General features: G+C 36.3%; 1 protein-coding gene across 1 annotated transcript in view; it reads right to left on the reverse strand.

Moving 5' to 3' along the window:
• TENM1 (teneurin transmembrane protein 1) overlaps positions 1 to 22,612 on the reverse strand; it is a 706,272-nt gene that overhangs the window by 226,310 nt on the left and 457,350 nt on the right. Inside the window, exons 10-13 of the mRNA XM_072956695.1 lie at positions 10,000 to 10,199; positions 8,540 to 8,750; positions 3,641 to 3,742; positions 2,050 to 2,244 (exon numbers count right to left, since the gene is read on the reverse strand). Of these exons, the coding sequence (XP_072812796.1) occupies positions 2,050 to 2,244; positions 3,641 to 3,742; positions 8,540 to 8,750; positions 10,000 to 10,199 (708 nt within the window). The remainder of the gene's footprint in view (positions 1 to 2,049; positions 2,245 to 3,640; positions 3,743 to 8,539; positions 8,751 to 9,999; positions 10,200 to 22,612) is intronic.

Raw genomic sequence — 22,612 nt, forward strand, 5'->3', positions numbered from 1 at the left:
TTTCTCAGCTATAGACATGGACTAATACAACCTGCAATCATTTGCAAGACTGGCTTCGTTTTAGGGTGTAGCATATGGCCATTGAACAGAGTAACTCTAACCAAGCATTATTATAATTACTGTTATTGCCATTATAGTTAGCCCATGATCTCAGGGTCATCAACACAACGCGTTAATACCTGAGCTAATCAGCAAATAAACACAAGAAAGTACATCTAAATTTGATTCGTTCGTTATTTGGAGGGAGAGGAAAAGGCTAAAATGTAGAATATTGTTTTGGAAGGAGGTCATTTTGTTATATCAAAATACAAGTTTTAATAAACAAAGTAGTATTTAGCGTAATGTAGTCTATTTTTTGAAAAGGCCACCTTCAATGAATAGGTAAGTATACTTAAGTCAGAGGCACAAAGTCATATGGCGGAAGGGGCTAGGTGGGTAGCACACAGGAATGAGACGGGCTGGATGGAAGGACACAGGGTGTGCTGGGAAGAAGTATCCAGTTTAAAGGAAGCTGCTGCTACTTGGCTCCAAACGCTGCCACCACGTAGGAAAGGGGGCCCAGTTATCAGTTTTTCTAATTGTTCAAGAGAGGTTAGAAATAGACATTTTTATGTGACATTCTCTTTTAAATTTTGGCAAATAAGTCACATTAAACAACAACGAACACCACCACCACCACCACTTTGTGAACCAAACAGAACCCATCCATAGGTCCACTTCAGCCTGTGAGCTCCTGGTCTGTGATGTCTGACTTCAGATATTTTTAAATTAAAAAATGGTATTTGAAAAGTTTATACCTTTAAACACAGTATTGCTTGCTATCTTGGTTATTCTACAAATTTTCTTAGTGGCTCCTAGAAGGCAAATTTAAGCTAAGTCCTTTTTCAACTACTTAAACAAAACTTAAATTAGAATGATCTAAATTAATTAGGTTAAACGTTTTTCAGGGAAAATTGTAGATATTGTAATAGATACCATTTTTTTTTTAGGTAAATGTACGTGTGTCCATATAGCACCTGAATGTACAACTTAAATATAATGATTGCAGTTGGCTCACCATAAAAACAGTTTCCAAAAGTAACTCAGGAACTATGGTGCCTTGTGTAGGCCAATGCCATTCGCTGGAACAGATACAATCTTCACACCAAAATTCTACTATTGCTAATGGGAGTTGGAAAGCTAAACTCTTGCTTGCTCATGGAGCGGAATGAGATTAAACCCTTTAAAATGCTGTGTAATAGTCTTAATGAGCCATCTTTAAAAAGCAATTATAGTGCATTTTCAGCAGCCTCTTTCCTGAACAACAGTTGTGATGAGACCATCTCCCATGGTAATGGTTTAATATTATTTCTGAAATCAGTCTTATTTGAGGAATGTGGCATGAAAAAGGTCTGATTACTGGTAAACTTATTTTCCAATGTGTCTTCTTTAAATGATAAAACTATTGCCATTTCAAAGTATGTTTTGTAAATGATAAAACTATTGCATGCATATAAGTAAAAGCACCTTTGGGATGAGTTTTAATATAAAGGCGCTGCCTTGAAACTCAGTTGTGGTAAGTCTGTTTCCTTAGGCACAAAGGTCAAGTTTTGACATGAGGTATGTAAACATAAATAATATAAAGCAATAATAGTAACAGTAATTACAAATCACTCCCAAAGAAAACATTCATGAAATGGTTCCAAATGTGCATATATCATTATTATTATGTGCTTTAAAGTAAGACGTAGCCTAGTGCATTTTATAATAATGAAAGCATATAAATTAACACCTAAAATCATCAGTATGGAAATTCTCAAGTTATAAAACAGTGTTAAAACAAGGAGGGGAATGTCATTTTTCATTATTGCTTTGCAAGTGTCACAGATACAGCCTCATGTATTAACATTAGAGACTGTCAGAAGAGACGCGAGCTCCCCCACTCCATGTACTAAGTAGACACAGTGAACATTTATGGTTTTTGAAGACCACTCACATCTCCACTAGGAACAGAATGACAACCTGGACAATTCAGTAAGAAAAAAGCCTGGATTAACACAGGGCTCTGACCTTCCTCGCATATTTCTCCTTTGTATCCTGGGACACAGATGCAGACTCCCATGATGCAGGTGCCATGGCCAAAGCATGTTGGGTCAATGCATTGCTCTTCTGGAACGTCGCACTCTGGCCCCTTCCAGCCATTCCGGCAGACACAGTGTCCTTTCTCATATTCCCCATTCCCACCACACAGCACAGGGCACGAATCTGAAGGTTGACAAATAAGTTTGTAATGTTCTCATAATGCTTTTTAAATCTCCAAAGAGAAATTCTCTATCGATTCTTGTATAATATTTCTGGCAAAAAATTGTACTATTTCTCTCTTAGCCTTTATTAAATAGGCACGTGTTCATGATTACAAACAGAATTTTCCTCTTATGGGATTGAGGTAAAGATAAATTATAAAAATATTCTGAGTGGAGATATTATTTCAAGTATTTGCTTTTGATTCCACCACACTCTTAAACAACTATTATTACTATCATCATTATTATAAGCTAGGGTTTTTCTCTCCTATGGTTTTTCTTCCTCAAGCAGTTGTATGCTACTTGCAGAAAGAAAAACTTGAAAATTTGGCAAACTAATTGGGAGTTATTCATATTCTAGAATGTTAGCTTTAAAAAGTTGTGCATTTAAAGAGACTTATGCTGGACATATGTCCACTCCTTTCCCATATTGTGTAGACCTTTATTAGAACACTCACTCTGCTTTGTCACTGTTTGTCCCCTTATTAAAAATAAGGGCTTCCTGAGGGCAGGGCCTGTATTCTCTGTCTTAGTCATTTTTTTTTTTTTAATACCAGCCATCACCTCTACTCCTACCCCCACCTCTTCAAGATTGACCATAGTACTGGGAACTAGCGAGTGCTGTAGATTTCTCTGTTGAATAGAATTTAATCTAAAGAAACTGAGTGGCTGAGAAATCTGAGATTAAAGTATTAGCAGACTGAGAACTTTATGAACACAAACGAGCAGAAAGCATCTCTGAAGTAATAACTGTAAGCCTATGAGAAAACTCAGTGTGATTTACCTGCAGCTTTTTAAGAATTAAACTATGGGCCAGTCTAGGACCCAATAAAGTTTGTTAAGTTTAACTTCTGCCTCTCCACTCTTTACTTTCTAGGCTACTCACCCATTTGGTGAGTGCCCACCCCTCCCAGTTTACACTGGTGTGTGTATGTTGTTACTGATTCTGCCCATTCTTAAAGTTCATCCATTATAAGTGAGTTTATGAAGGATATAGAAATACCATGTACTGTTTGGGTCACACAATCCAGGTACAAATCCCAGCTGTTAGTTAACCTTGGTTAAGTTATTGCATCTCTCTGCGGTTATTTCTTTGCCCATAAAAAACTAGGATAACAGATCTACATCGGAGGGCTATCATAGGATGTAGGCATTAAAATAAGTATTGCAAAGTGTTGAGAACAGTGGCTAGCAGAGCAAGGGCTCAACTTTTGGTAGTGCCAGTGGGGGGCGTTACTGCTACTGCTGCTGCTACTACAACCACTCCTGTCACTCCTCCTCCTCCTCCTACTGCTGCTAATTCTGAGTTCTCAGGTGACATCTATTTCCCTAATCAATCTGTATAACAGCAACATTACCTCTAGCACAGTCAGGCCCAAGGAATCCTGGGAAACAGTGACAATGGCCAGAGATACACTCTCCATTTCCATTGCAATTGGTTGAACAGTCATCCATTATTTCTGTTAATAGAGAGAAAAGGAAAAAAAAAATGAACAAACCTATAGGTGGTAGAGTCCTTTATTTTTTTCTAAATTGCAGAAACTCTGAGCCTGTAACAATCTTGCCCTCTGCTGTCTAGGGAGCACTTATTATTTAGAATTAGATGCCAAAGATTTCTGGAAGATGTCACATGTAGTACCAAATTATTAAAAGCGTCCTAGATTTGCTGAATTGACTATTCTAGTGGAACTAAAACCCAACCTCACCTCTAAAGTGCATAAAGGGTCTTGATGAGTTGTATTCTTATGAGACATTCATGATAAAGCCAAAAATGTACTAGAATTATACGCCGTTTCTCAAAAGCAAAATGGGCTTTAAAGTACAACCCAGAAGACCAAGTCTATTGTTTATTTTTGAAATTTAGGTTGTTGCAAATAAAAATTTCTTCTCTAGCATCTTAAAATGTTTAAGCTATTATCTTGACAGCTTAAATATGATAATCAGTATTTCATTTTCATTAATAAGTGACAATGGGAAGCTTTTAAAGTAAGTGTTCATATTAAATTCACCACTACTAAAAGCATTAGAACCTAAGTATTTTGTTGAGAAATGTTTTCATGACTGTAAATGTTTATCAGGTCTCTGCTACTAATTTCCCTTCAATCCATTCTCAGAGAAAAATAGGTTTCAGGGGAATTGAGAAGGCTTTGAAGGTGCCCATAGGTATTTCTGGTGACATAAGGATGTGCAATGCAACAGAACTTTGGTAAGTCTTACGCTAAGTAACTTGACTGAAAAGGTATAAAGTTATACAAAAGTCAGCCTCTGACAACGACATTAAAAATTGTTTCTAGTTTAAAATTGTATTTTAGTATAATAACATCAGTAACATCAAATTCAAAGTCCATGAACTATTATGATATGTATGCTTTACGACTGTAGTTTAAAGAAATCATCTTCTCATTAGGCTTTTCTATAAGTTTTCCATAACTTAGCACTCCTGGATTCTGTGCTTTATGTTCCAACCCATTAAACTCATACTTCTCCTATGTACCAGCTTTCCCTTTTCCATCCAAATTATTTACTTCATCTAGTTTCACTTGGATAAGCTATTTCCGATTAGAAGGAGATATTCTAGGAAGTGGTCTTGGCATCTTCCACTGAACTATGAGAATTTATAATGAGCGTTGAGAAACAGCATTTCTTCAACTGTGGCCTTTTGATCACCTATATCAGTAGGATCACTTGAGGCACTTAAAATGCAGATACCTGAGCTTTATTCCAGATTTACTGAATCTATCTCTGAGGAATGCATGCAGCCCAGTAATCTACATTCTAACAAATACCTCAGGTGACGCTGCAGGTGATCACCTCATTAAAGTACTGAGAACCAATGCTTCAAACAGTAAACGTCCATGGTTAGAGGAATTCTGATTTAGACTTAGAGTTCTGCCTTGGGCAGAATAAAAGCAAGAGGAAGTGGTCTCTAGTCCATTTGGGGGATTCTTAGAAAGCTGAAGATGAATCTAGTGGCTGTGTGGATAGCCCCCCATTATCAATCAGAGGAGATTATTCTTCTGATGTCCATGTGAACACATTAGATTCCTTTTTGCCAGTTTATGATGATGGTCTGGTCTCTGATCCCTGTTAGAAAACTGAAATGGATAAGAAACTGACGCACAGCATTTCCTGAGCTACAACTGACTGGGCTGGCAGGGACATAACATCTGACAGAGACAACCATTTTTAACTCATTAAAACATTAGTTATTTTCAGAAAATCATTAATTTATTTAAAAGTTCATTACAAAAAGGCACAAAGAATCTTTGTTTTTCATTCAGAGATGGAACAATCATTTATATATTTTTTTATGTAGCTTTCTTCTACCAAGCAGTAGTGGCAGTTCTAAAATCTATGTTTGAATTTCCCCTGCCCTGGGTGGTTAACAGGAGGCCATGGTGGAAGCTTTCAAAGGTAAATATAGTTGAATTTAGTTTCACATCAGGCCCTGTTGACAACTATATGGAAGCAGCCTTGTGGGAATGTAGCTATTGTAGAAAAAATGTTTAATAAAGTTTGCTCTCAAAATAAATAAAAATCCCTACATCTTATTGACTTATCTAAGAAATGTCCCCGGGCCCATAAAGCTGCACAGAGCTTAACTCCAGCCATGCAAATGAGAAGAGAAGGCAATACAGGGGGTTTTGGAAGCTGCCACCTCCAGTGGGTATCAAAGAGACACTCGGACAGACTAGGGACTCTAGAAGAAGGATGGCTACAGCAGGAACACATAAATAACTAGCGATGAAAAAGAATGTGCTTTTCTATTTACATTGGCCTCCAGGAAGCTTTGCCTTCTATCTTTTAAATCTTACTTCAGAATCACTTCCTAAACATCAGTTCATTAGAGTTGAGAATCATTTCAAAGTTCAAGCTTAAAACCCTGTTTTTACACTAGAGCCTAAAGCCCCTTGGTATCTGCACCTGCACTGATGATGGGTTTTGCTTCCAGCAGGTTTTCTCATGAAGAAACTAAAGGTAATGAATAATTGTATGGAATGAGTATGGTCTAAAGGGCAAGGGCTTTGGAATCAGACACACTGGCTGTCTCCAATCTCAATTTTGTCACTTGTTGGCTGTGAGACTTTACTAAATTGCTTACTAAATTCCAAGCCTTTGTTTCCTTATTTGTAATATAAGTACCACTCCACCTATGCTCTCAGGGTTGTGAGGAGAATCAAACAAGATAACTGAATGTAAGGCATCCGGTACAGTGCTTGGGGCAGAGTGGCACTCCACAAATGGTACATATTATCGTGTTACTGAGCAGGTTGGCTGAGATTAGGGGATATTGATAACTCTGTCTATATGACTGGAAAATAATATATAATAATATAGGCCAGTGGCTAGCCTATATTAGTTGTTCAATAAATGTTGGTTTTTAAGGCTGTTTTGATCCCTATGAGTAGCAGACCAAATATAGCTAATCAACTGATTCTAACATTATCATGAAGTAGATAAATGAGCAGCATTTAGAAGAGTTCATACAGACCTTAATTTGTTTAATCAGACATATTAACCTCTTTTTACTGTGATTAGGATAAATTATAAAAACAAAAATAACACAGAGAATTTAGAGTAAATAGTTTATACACCTTTGATTTTTAAGGAAATTTACTTGGATTGTCTTTAAGTGGAACTGTCAGACAAATGTTTCTGTTGCCTATAATCGTCAAAAGACAACAGGAAAATGAAGAAACCGACTTGCGTGAGGAAAAAGCAACTATGTGGTTGCATGTGAGACTAACAGCTTGATATCTGGATAATAGGAATTATATCTCAAAGGTTAGGTTCTTTTGGGGAGGAAGTAAGGGACAGGAAAAAAACTCTAAGCATGTTTCTGAGTCTATTGAGTTTTGAAAGGTTAATAGCTTGGTTAGTGTTTTAACTTGAGCTTAGGGGTAAGGATAACAGGGAGAGAAAATCTTCACAAATGTTTTAGATCTCCTAATAGCTCTGATTTCTTAGAAGAAACTTAACCTCTCATAACTCATTACTATTTGCATTATCAAAACTGGGCCTTGGTAGACAAATATCATGAAAGATGCATCTGATCAATTTGCCCCACTGAATCTGTGAGTGGCAAAACAGTGTCATGGATTAAAGTATTTTTTTTTCTAACTTAACAAATATTTTGTCTTTTGAAGATGTAAGATCAGTGGAGTTTTTCTCTAGGGGGAAAAATCATCAGTGCATTTTTATTGCCTTTCTGATTATTTTAGAGGAAAGTTTTTTGATAATCTTATGGCTGGAATACCATTTTCTACTGACAAAAGGTCTTCAGCATCAAGTAAAAATAGAACATAATTGTTATAAAGAGCAGATGGTATATCTATTAACAGTCAACACGTCTTCCTAAACATATGGTTGAACAGGTTAACTAAAGGATAAAGTGGTAAGAGTTGTATAGAAAACTGACAGCTGTAAAACATTTTCCTTTCTTTTCGAAGACATGTGTTTTAGGAAAATTCACACAGTAAAACACTGTGTCTATGAGCTGTTTACCCTTAAGGCTCTAAAATTGCTAAAGAGCTCAGCTTTATTCACACCAAGGGTCATGGGGAATGAATTCACCCCCCTAAAAAAATGACAAGCGTGAGCTATCTCTCACTAACAAGGTGAAAGTGAATAAGAATGTGTGTAGACATTGTATTAAAAAGAACATGCTTTAAAAGGCTCTGGGCACAGTGAAAGAGCCACCATTGTGATGATTTTTAAACTAAACAATTCTAAAGAAATGGCTTTGCATGACCCAAGTTATTATCCTTAAGACTCCTCTATACTCAAGGTTGTATTTTGAAATCTTAATGGTTCTAGAATCAGTTGTTCTACAGAACTGGATTGATGCTTATTTTTCCATTTAAAAAAGGTATTTATTTGCTTTTTCTTTTCGGATAGAACTAGAATTAACAGGGCTTCTCTTTCTTATTCCCTTCTTCACTGAAGTTGTTCATCTGTGTAGCCTCCATAGGATTTATTATTCCTGGCAATTATTCCTGTTGAAAACATATAAAAAGGAGCATGGCAAGTATCCTAAAACAGCAGCAAATAATGGAGCATTTAAAAAATCTGAACCAGCAGTTAAACAACATTAATGACAACAACAATATAAACCTTTCTCATCGTGACCTATCCTGAATGATGACTTTAAGGCAGAATGAACAATAAGCTTAAATAACATCTGTGTCACTTTTGTCACTGATTGTGTCTTTCCGGAGTTACACTGTCAATTCAGAATAATAGCCAAGGCAGCTTACCAATTGCTGTCGTTAACACGAATACTTGCTCCATCTTTTTTCCATCATTGTAAAATGCCAGATACCAAGGCCCTTGGTCCATATACTCTATGAAACCTGTTTCCTGCAGCGAGGTTAAGATCAGGTTCCGAGGGGAGTGCTGGGTATCATCAGAGCTCTTGGGGTCCTGTTTGACCAGTTGTTTTCCATCCATTAGTTTTACAAAATCAAACTGGAACAAATACAAACACAAATATGAGCCACTACTTTTACTTCTAAGCTGATAAATATCTCTTAACTTCAATTGCACAACTTCACACTTCTTCACTTTGGAGGTGTGCAAAGTAGAAGAGGAGGTTATTCCTTTTTAGGTATATTTAAAACTAAAAGCATATGATTAATTCTGAAAAAAGGCTCCACTATATTTGTAAATGTTATAAACCTTTCAGTTTTGGCGTATTAAAAATAATTGTTTAAAAATAAATAAAGAAATAGAAAAAAATCTTATTTAGTATCATGCAAAAGAATCTTGATATTTTCCAAAGTATCTGATAGAAGATACTTGAAAATACACATTCCCCTTCAAATGTTACCATGACCCTCTTTGCAAATTAAAAAGAATTTTACAGTTTTTAAAACAAATAAATGAAGAGTTAAAAATTTGAGAACATTCATCATAATTTACTACCTTTGTGGTAACATATTTAACTATTCAAATACCCTGTCCCCCTCACCCCCAATCAATGGACAAGCACATGGCCCACATATCCTTGGACATTATTTTTTAACAGTCACATTTGAATGGCATTCTAATTCTCTGCCTATTCTGAACCAGAAGGTAAGGGTCTGACTATAGTCGTATCTGTTGGGAAAAAAGCAAGCCCTAGATGGTTACTATTCCTGATGCTACTTCTTAGGTGGAGGAGGGCCTCAAATGGGTGCCTGTAAGGAAGTGATGAGGGAAGGAAACTGAGGGAAATGAAGTGGTAAAGCTTTACAGAAGGATTTTGTAAACCATAGAGGTTTTACGTATTTGAGTTATTATTAACAATAATAAGGAAAAAAATTCTACCCGCAAGACAAACCCTTTTTTTTTCATTTCCGTGTTGATTTGCATCCCTTTACTGAGACATCAGGTCAGGAATGTATGGAACCAGGGAAGGAGGTGTGGGAACCAAAGCTAAGTTAAGACAAGGGGGCTAGAAAGGCTCACGATCTTCCTGTTCCAGAGAACAGAACTCAAGTTTCAAGAATATTTTCTTAAACTACCTTTTTTGAATCTGCTCTGCTAAATGCTATTCCTTATTTCTCAATGCCATTTTTTTTTCATTTGCTTGACTGTGATTATTCTGGATATTTGCTCATTACAAAAACTGTCTGCCTTCACCTTTGACTCCCACACACTTTACAAGTCACAAACCCTGAACTATTCATCCCACCACAATCTAGAAGGGTCAAGAAATACCTATAACATCAAATACCTGAGTGTGTGTAGGTGGAATGTTTCTTCTGCCATAAATTCCCAGCAGAGAGTCCTTGGCTAAGGAAATATTGAATTTCAGATATATAGGATGGTGGATAGTAATCTGAAAACGCCAGAATAAGCCAGGTGGAATGGTCTGCATGACCTGTGCACCAATGTCAACTTCTCCGGTGTCTATTGCCCGTCCCTTCTGAAACACTGGTTTTAAAGATAAAGAAAAGTATATATTATATAAAATATTAATCTTAAGTTATAAAACAATAGTTTTTCATTCTTCAAGAGCAGATATATCAAAGAGACTTACTCAAATCTTTCTTCCTCCCCACCCCATCCATCTTTTTATTTAGACCTTACCCAAATTAAATATCTTTCAAGGAGCCTTCCCTAACCAACCACTATATCAGTCTATCAGTCTCTCCCTCCTCTGAACAACTATTGCATTTATTTCCATCACTAGAGTAATTTTAACCATTATTTACTGAGGTCTGTCTCAGTAGCTGCAGGAGATACAAAGATGAGTAAGATACAGTTCTTGCTCTCAAGGAACTCTGAATGTAGGAGAGAAAATAGGTATTTGGTTGGAGGATACTCATTCCTAGCTGTCTCCCTCCCCCTTATCTTTCTTTATCTTTTTCCTTAGCACTTATCACCACCTAACATACCACATATTTTACTTATTTATTATTTATTGCCTGCTTTCCCCCAAAGAATATAAGCTCCATGAAGCTGTGGCTGTTTTGTTTATTGCTTTATCTCCAGTAACTAGAAGAACTGTAGACAAATAGTATGTGATCAGTACATATTTATTCAATCAATGAATGAATGAGAAAAGGGTATTTATGGGAAGTGATACGGAAGACAAGCCTTAAAGGAGGGAGAGGATTTCAACAGAGCTGTTGGGAAGGATTTTCCACATGGAAGGAACAGCTTGAACCAAGACAAACAGGAAGGAAACTGTAAAGCTAAGGTGTAGGATATGTGTGTAGAAAGAGGAGCAGGTGGAGATAAGGCAGTGGGGGGAAAGGATGACATCATCTTCTAAAGGGCCTTGAGGGCCAGTCCTAAATAGTTTACTTAGTAAAGGGTGGAAAGCCATTAAAGGTTTTTAAGAAGAAGGCAGAGGTTTGGGTACATTAGAAAGGCTAATCTTGATGCACAAGATAGGTTGCTTTAGAGCGGGAAGACACGAGAATGATGAAGGAATTATGGGGCAATAATTCAGGTGAATGACAAGAAGTTCTAAATTTAGGGTGGGCCCAACAGCTCATGTGGAAAAAAGTACATTACAGTCAATTTTAAAATAAACAAGTGGGACTATATCAAACTAAAGAGAGTTTGGACAGCAAAGGAATGATAAATAAATTGAAAAGTCAACCTACAAAATAGGAGAAAATATTCGTAAACCATATACAGTCATTCCTCAATATCTGTGGGGAACTGGTTCCAGGACCCCTGCAGATTCCCAAATCTGTGGATGCTCAAGTCCCTTATATAAAATGGCAAAGTATTTGCATATAACCTATGCCCATCCTCCCATATACTTTAAATATCTCTAGATTACTTATAATACCTACTTATTACTTATAATACCTAGTACAATGTAATGCTATGTCAATAGCTGCTGACTTATGGCAAATTCAACTTTTGTTTTTTGGAACTTTTTGGAATTTTTTTCCCTGAATATTTTCAATCTGAGATTGACTGAATCTGCAGATGTGAAACCCAAGAATATGGAAGGCTGAATGATGATAAGGCATTAATATTCAAAATATTATATAAAGAACTCATACAATTAAATAGCAAAAAAAAAAGCAAAAAAAAAGCAAAAAAAAAAGCAAATAATTCAATTTAAAAAAAGACAAAGGACTTGAATGTATATTTTTTCAAAGACATACTAATGGCCAATAGGTATATGAAAGGTGCTCAACGTCACTAATCATTTTTGGGGGAATGCAAATCAAAATTACAACGAGATATCACCTGACACTTGTTAGGTTGGATATTATCAAAAACACGAGATAACAAATGTTGGTGAGGATATGGAGAAGAGGGAACTCTTATCATTGCTGGTGGGAAAGCAAAATGGTACTGCCATTTTGGAAAACAGTAGGGAATTTTCCCCAAAAAACTAAAAATAGAACTACCATATGATATAGCACTCCTATCCCTGGGTATATATCCAAAGGAGTCGAAATCAGGATCCCACAGAGATACTTACACACCCACATTCATTGAAACATTATTCATAAAAGCCAAGATGTGAAAAAAACCCTAAATGTCCTTCAATGGATAAATGGATAACAAAGATGTGGTGTATACACACACACACACACACACACACACAATGAAATGTTATTCACCCATAAAAAAGAAAGAAGCCCTGCCATTTGCAACAACATGGATGAATCTGAAGGGCATTAGTAAAATAAGGTAGACAGAAAAAAGTCAATTTCATAAAAACAGAGAATAGAATGGTGGTTGCCAGGGCTGGAGAGAGGGGAAAAATGGGGTGATATGGGTCAAAGGGTACAAATTTTTAGTTATAAGAAGTTTTGAGGATCTAATGTACAGCCATGGTGACTATAGTCAATAATATGGTGTTGTATACTTGAACACTGCTGTGAGTAAATCTTAAGCATTTTCACCACACACACATGCACAAAAGAGTTAACAGTGATAACTCTATGAAGTGAAGGGTGTTTTAGTTATCTTGATCTTGATAATCATTCTACAATATACATGTATATCAAATCATCACATTGTATACTTTAAACATACACAATCATATTTGTCAATTATTCCTCAATAGTTTTAAAAAATCATGTATTATCTGGGAAGTGTAAAACTGGATTATCCCAAAGAATTGTACAAATATCAATTAACTTCAAATTATTATAAATTAAAAATTCTTATTGTACTTTTCAGCATAAATACTAAAAAATAAAAATTTATTTATTGAACTAGCATAGAGAAAATAATACTGAGATAAAAATAACTTATCTAAATGAAGGCAAGAAAGGGAACAGATTCACAGACTAGATAGGTCAATTAGAAAACAAAAGGAGATGGAAGATAAATTTCATATGTCTATATCTACAATTAAAAATAAAAAGTAGTTAACTAAATGTTTGTGTCAAAAAGCAAGGACCATCATTCTGAATTAGAAGTCAAATCTAATTACAAGTTTCTTAACAAAAATATATCTAAAATATAAAGAGGAATTATTTATAATAATAAAACAAGTTATTTCCCCAGGAAGAAAAGAAAAAGAAAAAAAGACAATGTACAGAAAAACTCTACAGCAGCTCTTCTTAGACTTGACTGTGCATAAGAAGGGGTCTTGTTAAAAGGCAAATTCTGACTCAGTAGGTCTGAGGTTGTATATTTCTCACAAGTTCCCAAGTAACGCCCATGTTTCCTGGCCCACAGCCCACACACCAAGAAGCAGGGTTCTGAGGACCCAGGGACCCTAGGTATGGAAGATAAGGGATGGTCAAAACTGTGAGTTTGAGTGACTAAGTGACAGTAGTCAAAACAGGAAATCTAGAAGGAGCTGGTTAGTGTGAGAGGATGGACAATCAGATCTTTATTATTTCTGATGTGCTAGTTTAATAGAAGTTTCTGTGGGACTCTGTTGTGTGATGGGAGGGAGGGAGCGATAGAAGAGGGGCAAGAATTAGTTTGCCTTGATTTTAAGCAAGGAGTATTACACCTCAGGAGGGCAAGTTCAATTTGGCCTCTTTTCTCACCGCCTTTATATTTTCTAGACATCAACTCCTTTTCCACACCAAACACAGTTTAAAAACACACATAGTCTCTGTCCTTTGTGTTCACCCACTATAAAATTAACAGCCCATTAAGAAACACACCTGCAGTGGCTTTATTCAGAGGCCAGTGCCTTTGCAGCTTTTAACTCCCTAAAATACCTCCATTATTGCTTTTTGTGTTAAGGCCAGGAGTAATAACTATTTTAAGAATGTTCACTGTTAACTGTTAATAATAGATTTCAAATGCAATTTTGAACATAATTATGTATTACAGGACACATAATTTTGTGGAATTGATGTTTATAATAAAATATGCCCTTTGAGATGATAAATGACCAACTGAGGACCTTATTTTTCACTGGAAGTTACTTTTTTCCTTCGTGAGACAGAACAGTTTGGTCCCTAAAGGGTTGATTATACATTTAACTCTTAAGGTCCTGGAGCAGACAAATGTATTCAATGAGCAGTAATTAACAGACTGTGTTTCTGTGGACAGTTCTGTTCTCAACTTATTGTTCAGTTTGTTCAACTGCTATCCTCCTTAGGACCTTTTATCACTTCTTAAAATGCATCATTTGGTGATATAAACAGTTTTATAAATATAAGACAATTTAAAATGTTTTACATTATCTCACATACATCTTAGCAATGTTCTCCTATAGCAGTCTACCCAAGCAACAGAAATAAAAGCAAAGATAAACAAATGGGATCTAATTAAACTTACAAGTTTTTGCACAGCAAAGGAAACTATAAGCAAAACAAAACGAAAACCTACAGAGTGGGAGAAAATATTCGCAAAAGATGAGACTGACAAGGGCTTGATTTCCAGAATGTATAAACAGCCCATATGACTTAATAAGAAAAAAACAAACAACCCAATCCAAAAATGGACAGAAGACCTAAATAAGCAATTCTCCAATGAAGACATACAAATGGCCAATAGGCACATGAAAAAATGCTCAGTATCGCTAATTATCAGAGAAATGCAAATCAAAACTACAATGAGGTATCACCTCACACCAGTCAGTATGGCCATCATTCAAAAGTTCACAAGCGATAAATGCTGGAGAGGCTGTGGAGAAAAGGGAACCCTCCTACACTGCTAGTGGGAATGCAGTTTGATGCAGCCACTGTGGAAAACAGTATGGAGATTCATCAAAAAAACTAAAAATAGATTTACCATATGATCCAGAAATCTCACTCCTGGGCATATATCCAGAGAGATCCTTAATTCATAAAGACACCTGCACCCCAATGTTCATAGCAGCACTATTTACAATAGCCAAGACATGAAAACAACCTAAATGTCCATCGACAGATGACTGGATAAAGAAGTTGTGGTATATTTATACAATGGAACACTACTCAGCCATAAAAAAGAATAAAATAATGCCACCTGCAGTAACATGGATGTCCCTGGAGAATGTCATTGTAAGTGATGTAAGCAAGAAAGGAAAAGAAAAATACCATATGAAGTCACTCATATGTGGAATCTTAAAAAAAAAAAAGACAAATGAACTTATATATAAAACAGAAACAGACTCACAAACATAGAAAAGAAACTTATGGTTACCGGGGGGAAGGAAGTGGGAAGGGATATATTGCGAGTTCGAGATTTGCAGATACTGCCTGGTATATATAAAATAGATAAACAAATTTATACCGTATAACATAGGGAACTATATTTGATATCTTGTAGTAGCTTACGATGAAAAAGAATATGAAAACAAACGTGTGTATGTTTATATTCATGTATGACTGAAACATTGTGCTATACACCAGAAGTTGACACAACATTGTAAACTGACTATACTTCAATAAAAAAATGTTTTAGGTCCAGCAAACACTATTTTAAAGGTGCTATGAACAGCCTCCAATGAATAAAGATGCTGTCATTTAAAAAAAATCAGGACAAAGCTGGCTGATGGACATTAACCTTTATATACGAGCCTTCCCGAATGCTACACCATCTCTTCCTTCTGCACTTTATGGCATCATATATTGCATAATGAGGCTTAAATGTTATTCACGAAATCAAAAGAAACTCATGAAGTTGTGTTGTTCGAGTTTCCTGGTTATTGGCATTACTAAATATCCAAAGTATATATAGATGTCAGTTATAAAAATGATTTGAAAGAAGATGATCTTACCCTTTGAGAGCTTGTATCATAGTTAAGACAAGGTAGGTGAAGAGACATGAAAACATGAATGAACATGTGGACTATAATTTAAATAAAAATAACAAAGCAAGCTTTTTGCAGTGCTTTGGTATTAAAGAAATTCTCACAGCTTGCAGATGGAAAATTTCTCAGCCCCTAACCTTTTAAGAGCTTAGTGCATCAGAAAGGAAGATACCTCCCTGTTAGCAACCTACATCGCTAAATAGACTGTTCTATTTTGTCTTCTCTTAAAATGAGTTACGGATTACAATGTAGTGATTATTGGTTGACTTATTATTTCATTATTTTTCTTAATGTCACTCAAAGGAGAAACTAAAGAGAAATAAATTACTTTCAGAAAAACAGTATGTTATGTGATTTCATGATGAAATTCTGCATCAATATAGGTAAGTGGATTAATTTTGGCCAAACTTAACATTTACTCTGATTCTTCATTTGCAAATTGTCAGTGGCAGAGTTAAAATATAGTATTAAGGTACAGGTTTTGTAATATTCATGTTTTAATTGTCATTTAATTACTTATTTTACTGAAGTATATCAGAACGCCCAAATAGATCATATTCTCCAGTAAAAGAGCACTTTTTCTGGCACAACTCCAAGATGAAGTGCAGAGAACCACGGATTATGTCAAACTGTGAAGAACTGTAGTTATCACAGTCTCACCAATATCCACCAATTTAGCTCGAGCTAAACACTCTCTTTACAGGTAGCAACACAAGCATCAACTGCTGAGTGGGGAAAAAACAATGGCAGGTAGGCTGTGCTGAAGGATGGCAAACTGATGGTCTCTTAGTAGGTCAAAAGGAAAAGGTCAAGCTACCTAGAAGATAAATACAGAGGCCTGGAATTGGTGACAAACACCATGTGTAGTGGTTGTATCGACTAAACCAAAGCTCCATTCAGACACACCCCTGAACACTAATAACATGATTATAATAGCATTGTCCTTTTAAGATGGGGGTAAATAACTATATTCTGGACATATACATGTATTGATTTTTTCTACTTAATATAGCTGGACTGCATTCAATGATCCTGTGCAAAACACAGTGGAACATTAGTAGAAGATACTGGCACATTAAAAAGATTCCACTATCAGGTCCTTGTGTAAAAATGACTAGATTCAAGGCTGCAGTTGTGTCCAGAACAGCAATCTTAGCAGTCTCTTAAAGACATTTGCAAATTCCATAAGAAGTAGCTAAGCTAAAAAAGTACCACCTTAACTGAAGGGAATGTTATCCAAAGAGATGAAAAAGAAATGTCTTAAGATCATATCTGTCTGTTCATGTAGCATGTTCAAAATCGTCAAAAGACATAATCAAATGGCTTTGATAAGTTCTTTCACCTGCCTTAGCCCTAGTGTGTGTCTCATGAGTTAAGTACCATCTTCCTTGTGTTCTTTCAAATATAATAATTGTTTCACAGTAACAAGTCTTTGTGAAATTTAGAATATCTGGGCTTGGAGCAAAATGGGGAGGTGGAATCAACCCCTATTTCCTGTGATCAAAGCTGTTCAGAGATGAAACAGGGCCAGTGAAAATCTATCATGTCCATCTATGTAGCTTTGTATAATTTTCCTTATGTAAAATGTAGAAGAAAAATATGTATTCAACACTCACTTCTTCAGGGACAGTTTTTCGAGATTGTGTATTTACACATGCCTTTTATATCATTATATAACCCAGGAGCAGACAGGAGAAAGAAAAGGAAGAGTGAAACTTGTACATAGTAGGCACTTGGTAAACACTGTTTCAATGAATTAATAAAATAGTAATCTTAATAATTTATTTAGGACTGTTGATAATTTATTTTGACATTTTAGTACAAGGTTTGGTGAGAGGAAGAATTGAAACCATCTACACACATAGACTTTTGGGAATTAACTGTGAATAAAAAATGTTCAGAAATAAAATACCTCTATCTTACTGACACTGATAATAGACAGTTAGATGATTGTGTAGAAAAGTCCATCAACTAGTCTTACACTTGAGCAATACATTACTGTGTAAGTGTAAACAGTTATCTCTGCACACTGAAAGACTTCAGATTCCAGTACAGTAGTTTACCTAGTATTTACACACATCTTCTCAGACAGAAGTGAAATGGCATTGTTAAAATCTTACCCTTAATTAAAGGACTGATTTTGAATTGCATTTTGAGTCAATAGGCCTGTTTTTTTTAAACACGTATCAGTGTTTATTCATAATGGCCAAAACAGGTGAAAATCTACAAAAGATCTATCAACTGATGAATGGATCAACAAAATACAGCCTACCCATACAATGGAATATTACTCAGCCATAAAAAGGAATGGAGTACTGATACATGCTACAACATGGACAGACCTTGAAAACATTATGATAAGTGAAAGAAGCCAAAAAGAAAAGGCTGCACATTATGATTGCATTTATATCAAATGTACAAATAGGCAAATCTATAGAGACAGAAAGTAGATTAGTGCTAGCCAGGGGCTGGGGACAGGTGGGGACAGGAAATAACTGCCAGTGCCTTGAGGTTTCTTTTTGGCATGATGAAAATGTTCTAGAATTAAAGAGTGGTGATGGCTACACAACTTTGACTATACTAAGAATCACTGAACTGTGCACTTTAAATCAGTGAATTATATAGCATGTAAATTACAGTTGGCCCTCCACATTCTTGGGTTCCACATCTGAAGATTCAACTAATCACAGATGAGAAAATACTCAGAAAAAAAAATTGCAGAATGTCCCACAAAGCAAAACTTGAATTTGCTGTACTTAAATTTACAACTATTTACTTAGCATTTTATTAGGTATTAGAAGTAATCTAGAGATGATTTAAGGGATACACAAGGATGTGCATAGGTTAAACGCAAATACTACACCATTTTATATAACGGATTTGAGCATACACAGATTTTAGTATCTGTGTGGGTCCTGGAACCAATCCCCTGTGGATACCAAGGGACAACTGTATATGGATTTACATATCCCTGTCCCTTTAAAAAATTTGAATCATACAACTGTATATTTCAACAAAGTTGTTATAAAAATATAGTTAGAAGGTATAAATTGGCGTGCATAGCCTACACACAGAGACACAGAAACTACTGTGCACTGTCATAAATTTTGATGTGCTTCCAAGTGGTATTAGAAGGTACCTGCTATCTAGATGCTGAACTGTCTCTGGGCCAGTACTTTTAGGACACATAACTGGTAGTTCACAACAGGGATGTCTATTTTTTATATTTTATACAATGTAAGATGCTTGTTATATGTAGGTTACTATGGTCACATCCCTCCTGGACTTTGGGATGGTAGCAGGAGGGCTGGTCATAGCTCATTTTCTCCAGCTTCCCCTTGTGTATCTCAGAATGTAAGTCCCCAGAGGACAGGGCAGTCATGTCTGTCTAAATTCTTGACATCTACTTACTGGGCATTTAATAAAGAAAATTATCTTATGATCCACCTATCCCATAGCTGAGCGTAATGAGGGGTTCCAGGTCTTGAGAAAGAGAAGCAGCCAGCACAGGCACCAGTTCTCAGGGGCTGTCATTTTGCTACAGACTTTGCTACCTTTTAGGAACCCAGAAAATCTATAATTATACCAAATTAAAACTTCTCTTCACAAATAAATCTCATTACAGAAAGTATTAATAACAATAATAGTAAACATAATAGATAGTGGCATCTATTAAACATATTGTACCCTCTTTTTGAATTCCTACCTCTTACTTCCCCAATATCCAAATGTCTCTTTCATACACAATGTGCCACAAATTGGTGTCGATTTATCTGTGAGGGTCCTCCCTCCTCTTGTCTCCTCCCGAGAGACTGTAGTCCCTTCACTATCTCCTTTCTTACTAGCATCCTCAATGTCTCCCCTCTATTGTTTTCTTATTCCTTGTTTTCAAACAACCACAAGTCTCTCTTCTTAAAAAAAAAAGAATAAAATGACACAACTGCCCCTTCATCTAGTTATCATACTATTTATCTGCTTCCTTTCCTTGCCAAACTCCATTTGCTGCCTCTATTGCTTCATTATCCGTTTACCACTTAGGCTATTACCATCTGCATGTCCCCCTTACCACTCTATTATTCCATTCTCCTAAATATGCACTCTTTAAGGTCAACTAGGATTGATTTTTCTTGTTTCTTAAGGCTCAGATCAAACTACTTCTATAATAAAAGTCATCTTTTCATCTTCTTTCTTTTAAGCCTCTTAGCCACCTAACCATCTTATTTCTATTTCTGTACAACAGTTGGTTGCATGTTATTTTGCATTGTGTGTGTATGTATGCATGTTGCTTCCAGCTCTCCTATATAACAGGAACTTTCTCAAGGGCAAAAGATGTGTCTTCTGTTTCATTTGTTAACTTTTCACAGTACTTAGTACAGTTAAAACAGCACCTTAACTCATAATAGCATTAAAAATTATGAGTTTCTATTCTATGTTTCTGATACTAAGATTTCATTTTTCTTCTCTTGATATTATTTTAATGATGGATTTGAGGTGGTCAAGAATCTCTTACAATTCAGCTGTTTACATTTATTCTTCCCTCCTGATGAAGTACCGATAGTGGGAAGATGTATTCATATCGCATCCTCGTGAAGACACTTCTGGTAGGACATAAAATGGAAAGAGGAAAAGGCAACTAAAATGACTAAGGGAGCATAGGCGCTACAAGTAGAGCACAGGAGTAAAACCAAAGGCTCTTAGTATCAGAAGGGCAGAGTCTAGCAAATGGTATGTGATTATTATCTGTGGAATTGCAAAGTTATCCACGGGAAAAAATGCAGACTTCTGCTTCAGATCCCCAAACTCCAGCACTTTATTTTCAAAAATAAATTTTATATACTAGAGTTACCTTTGACTTCACAAAAAAGCTAGTAAATGTTTGAACGTCTTCCAAAAATAGTAGAGGCTGCAAGATTTAAATGGATGCTCAACAGAATTAAATATACACATGGCTGATAAATTTCTACAATGGGCTGCTTCTTCTAAAACCTAAGATGTTATAAACATGTTATAAGAAGGTCCCCTAGCTTTCGAAGACTACTCCAGGAGGATAAATATGCCATTCTATAGCATACCACTGAGTGCCCCTGTCAGGTGTAGACTATTGGGCTAGAGGGACCACAAGGTAGACACATTTCACATGGCATCACAGGAAACGAGTGTTAAAAAAAAGTGAAAAGAAAAGGAGAATGAGGATTGAAATGAAACAAGAATGAAACATTAAACATATATGACCAAGAACATTTAACATGAATTTTTTATACTGTAAATAAGCTTCCCTTTTAGCATAGTGAACCCTTTCCATAAATCTGTTTTAGAAGTCAGGTCTCCAGTATGCTTCAGAAAAGCTTTTGTTAAAACTGAAGTATATTGATAAAGTGATTTAATATAGTTGAAAACAAGCTACAGCACTCTAGGTGGGTCCCCAGAAACCCTGTGTTAGAGAAACATCTATATGGCACTGAAACATTTACTGTAATTTGCCATCAATCTTTAAAAATAATAATGTTATGCTCCCACCACTGTTGTCTTTGTTAGTGCATTACTACTATTTTATTCATGTGGTTTGCTGTGCCTATATGAATTATTCCCAATTCTACAACAAGGTCCTAGGCTCTAATATCCTGTAAGTAAAAGATACTGAAACAATGCATTGACTCAAAAGGCAGCTGAGTGCATTTTAATAATCACATGTCCTATAAACGAATATTAAAGAATCATAGAATTATACTGCAGGACTGTGTTCCATTTTAATGCACAGTGATTACCTGGGTGGGGTTGGTGTGGTTTTTCACTTTGGTACCACAAAATGAATCTTCACCTACTGACTGGGTCTGTGAAATATCAGTGAAACTGTAAGTAAATTTAGAATTCAACCTGTTATTCAGGATCCACAATTGTCACTGCATAAATTGCCTCCACTGTAACTATGCCACAGGTCAAAACAAAACAAAACAAAGCCAAAAAGCCAAGTAAAACACACAAATGCGTGCACATGCACGCACACACACACACACACACACACACACACACACACACACACACCTATCTCTTCAGCTAAGTCTGCAATGAAAGGAGGTCAGGAAAGGTGCATTTTGTGCTGTTGTTTAACTTGCAGTTCCCTAGGGTACTTGCAGGTGGGTGAGTGTCTGTGTTCTGCTTCGATAAGAAGGGAATGCTTGCTGAACCTGGATCTTTGCAATGAAATGTAATATTTGCAAGGTACCCTTAGGGAGAGGAGGGAGATCAAGACAGTGGAGTAAGAGGACAAGGAACTCACCTCCCCACATGAACACATCAAAAATATACATCTACATGTGGAACAATTCTCACTGAAAACAAATGGAAACCAGCAGGACTCCTGTACAACCAAAGCTGTAAGAAAGATACACATGTAATAGGGTAGGATGGGAGAATAAATCAATCAGGCGAGGACCAGTGCACCTGGGAGGGGACTCCGAGCAAAAGGGAGATCACAGGGGCAGATATCAGCCCTGAGGAGTAAGGGAGTTGAGCCACAGACTGGACATTCCAGTCAGGAGGTCCTATGTGGAGAAGACAAGCCCCGTTCGTTGCTTGGAGGACCACTGGGTCAGACAGAAAGTCTGGGGAAGCCAGGACACAGCTTGCGAGGAGCGCATGCGCACTGACTTGCCCTCCCCTG

The sequence above is a fragment of the Vicugna pacos genome, chromosome X (assembly GCF_048564905.1).
Source record: "Vicugna pacos chromosome X, VicPac4, whole genome shotgun sequence".
NCBI lineage: Eukaryota > Metazoa > Chordata > Mammalia > Artiodactyla > Camelidae > Vicugna > Vicugna pacos.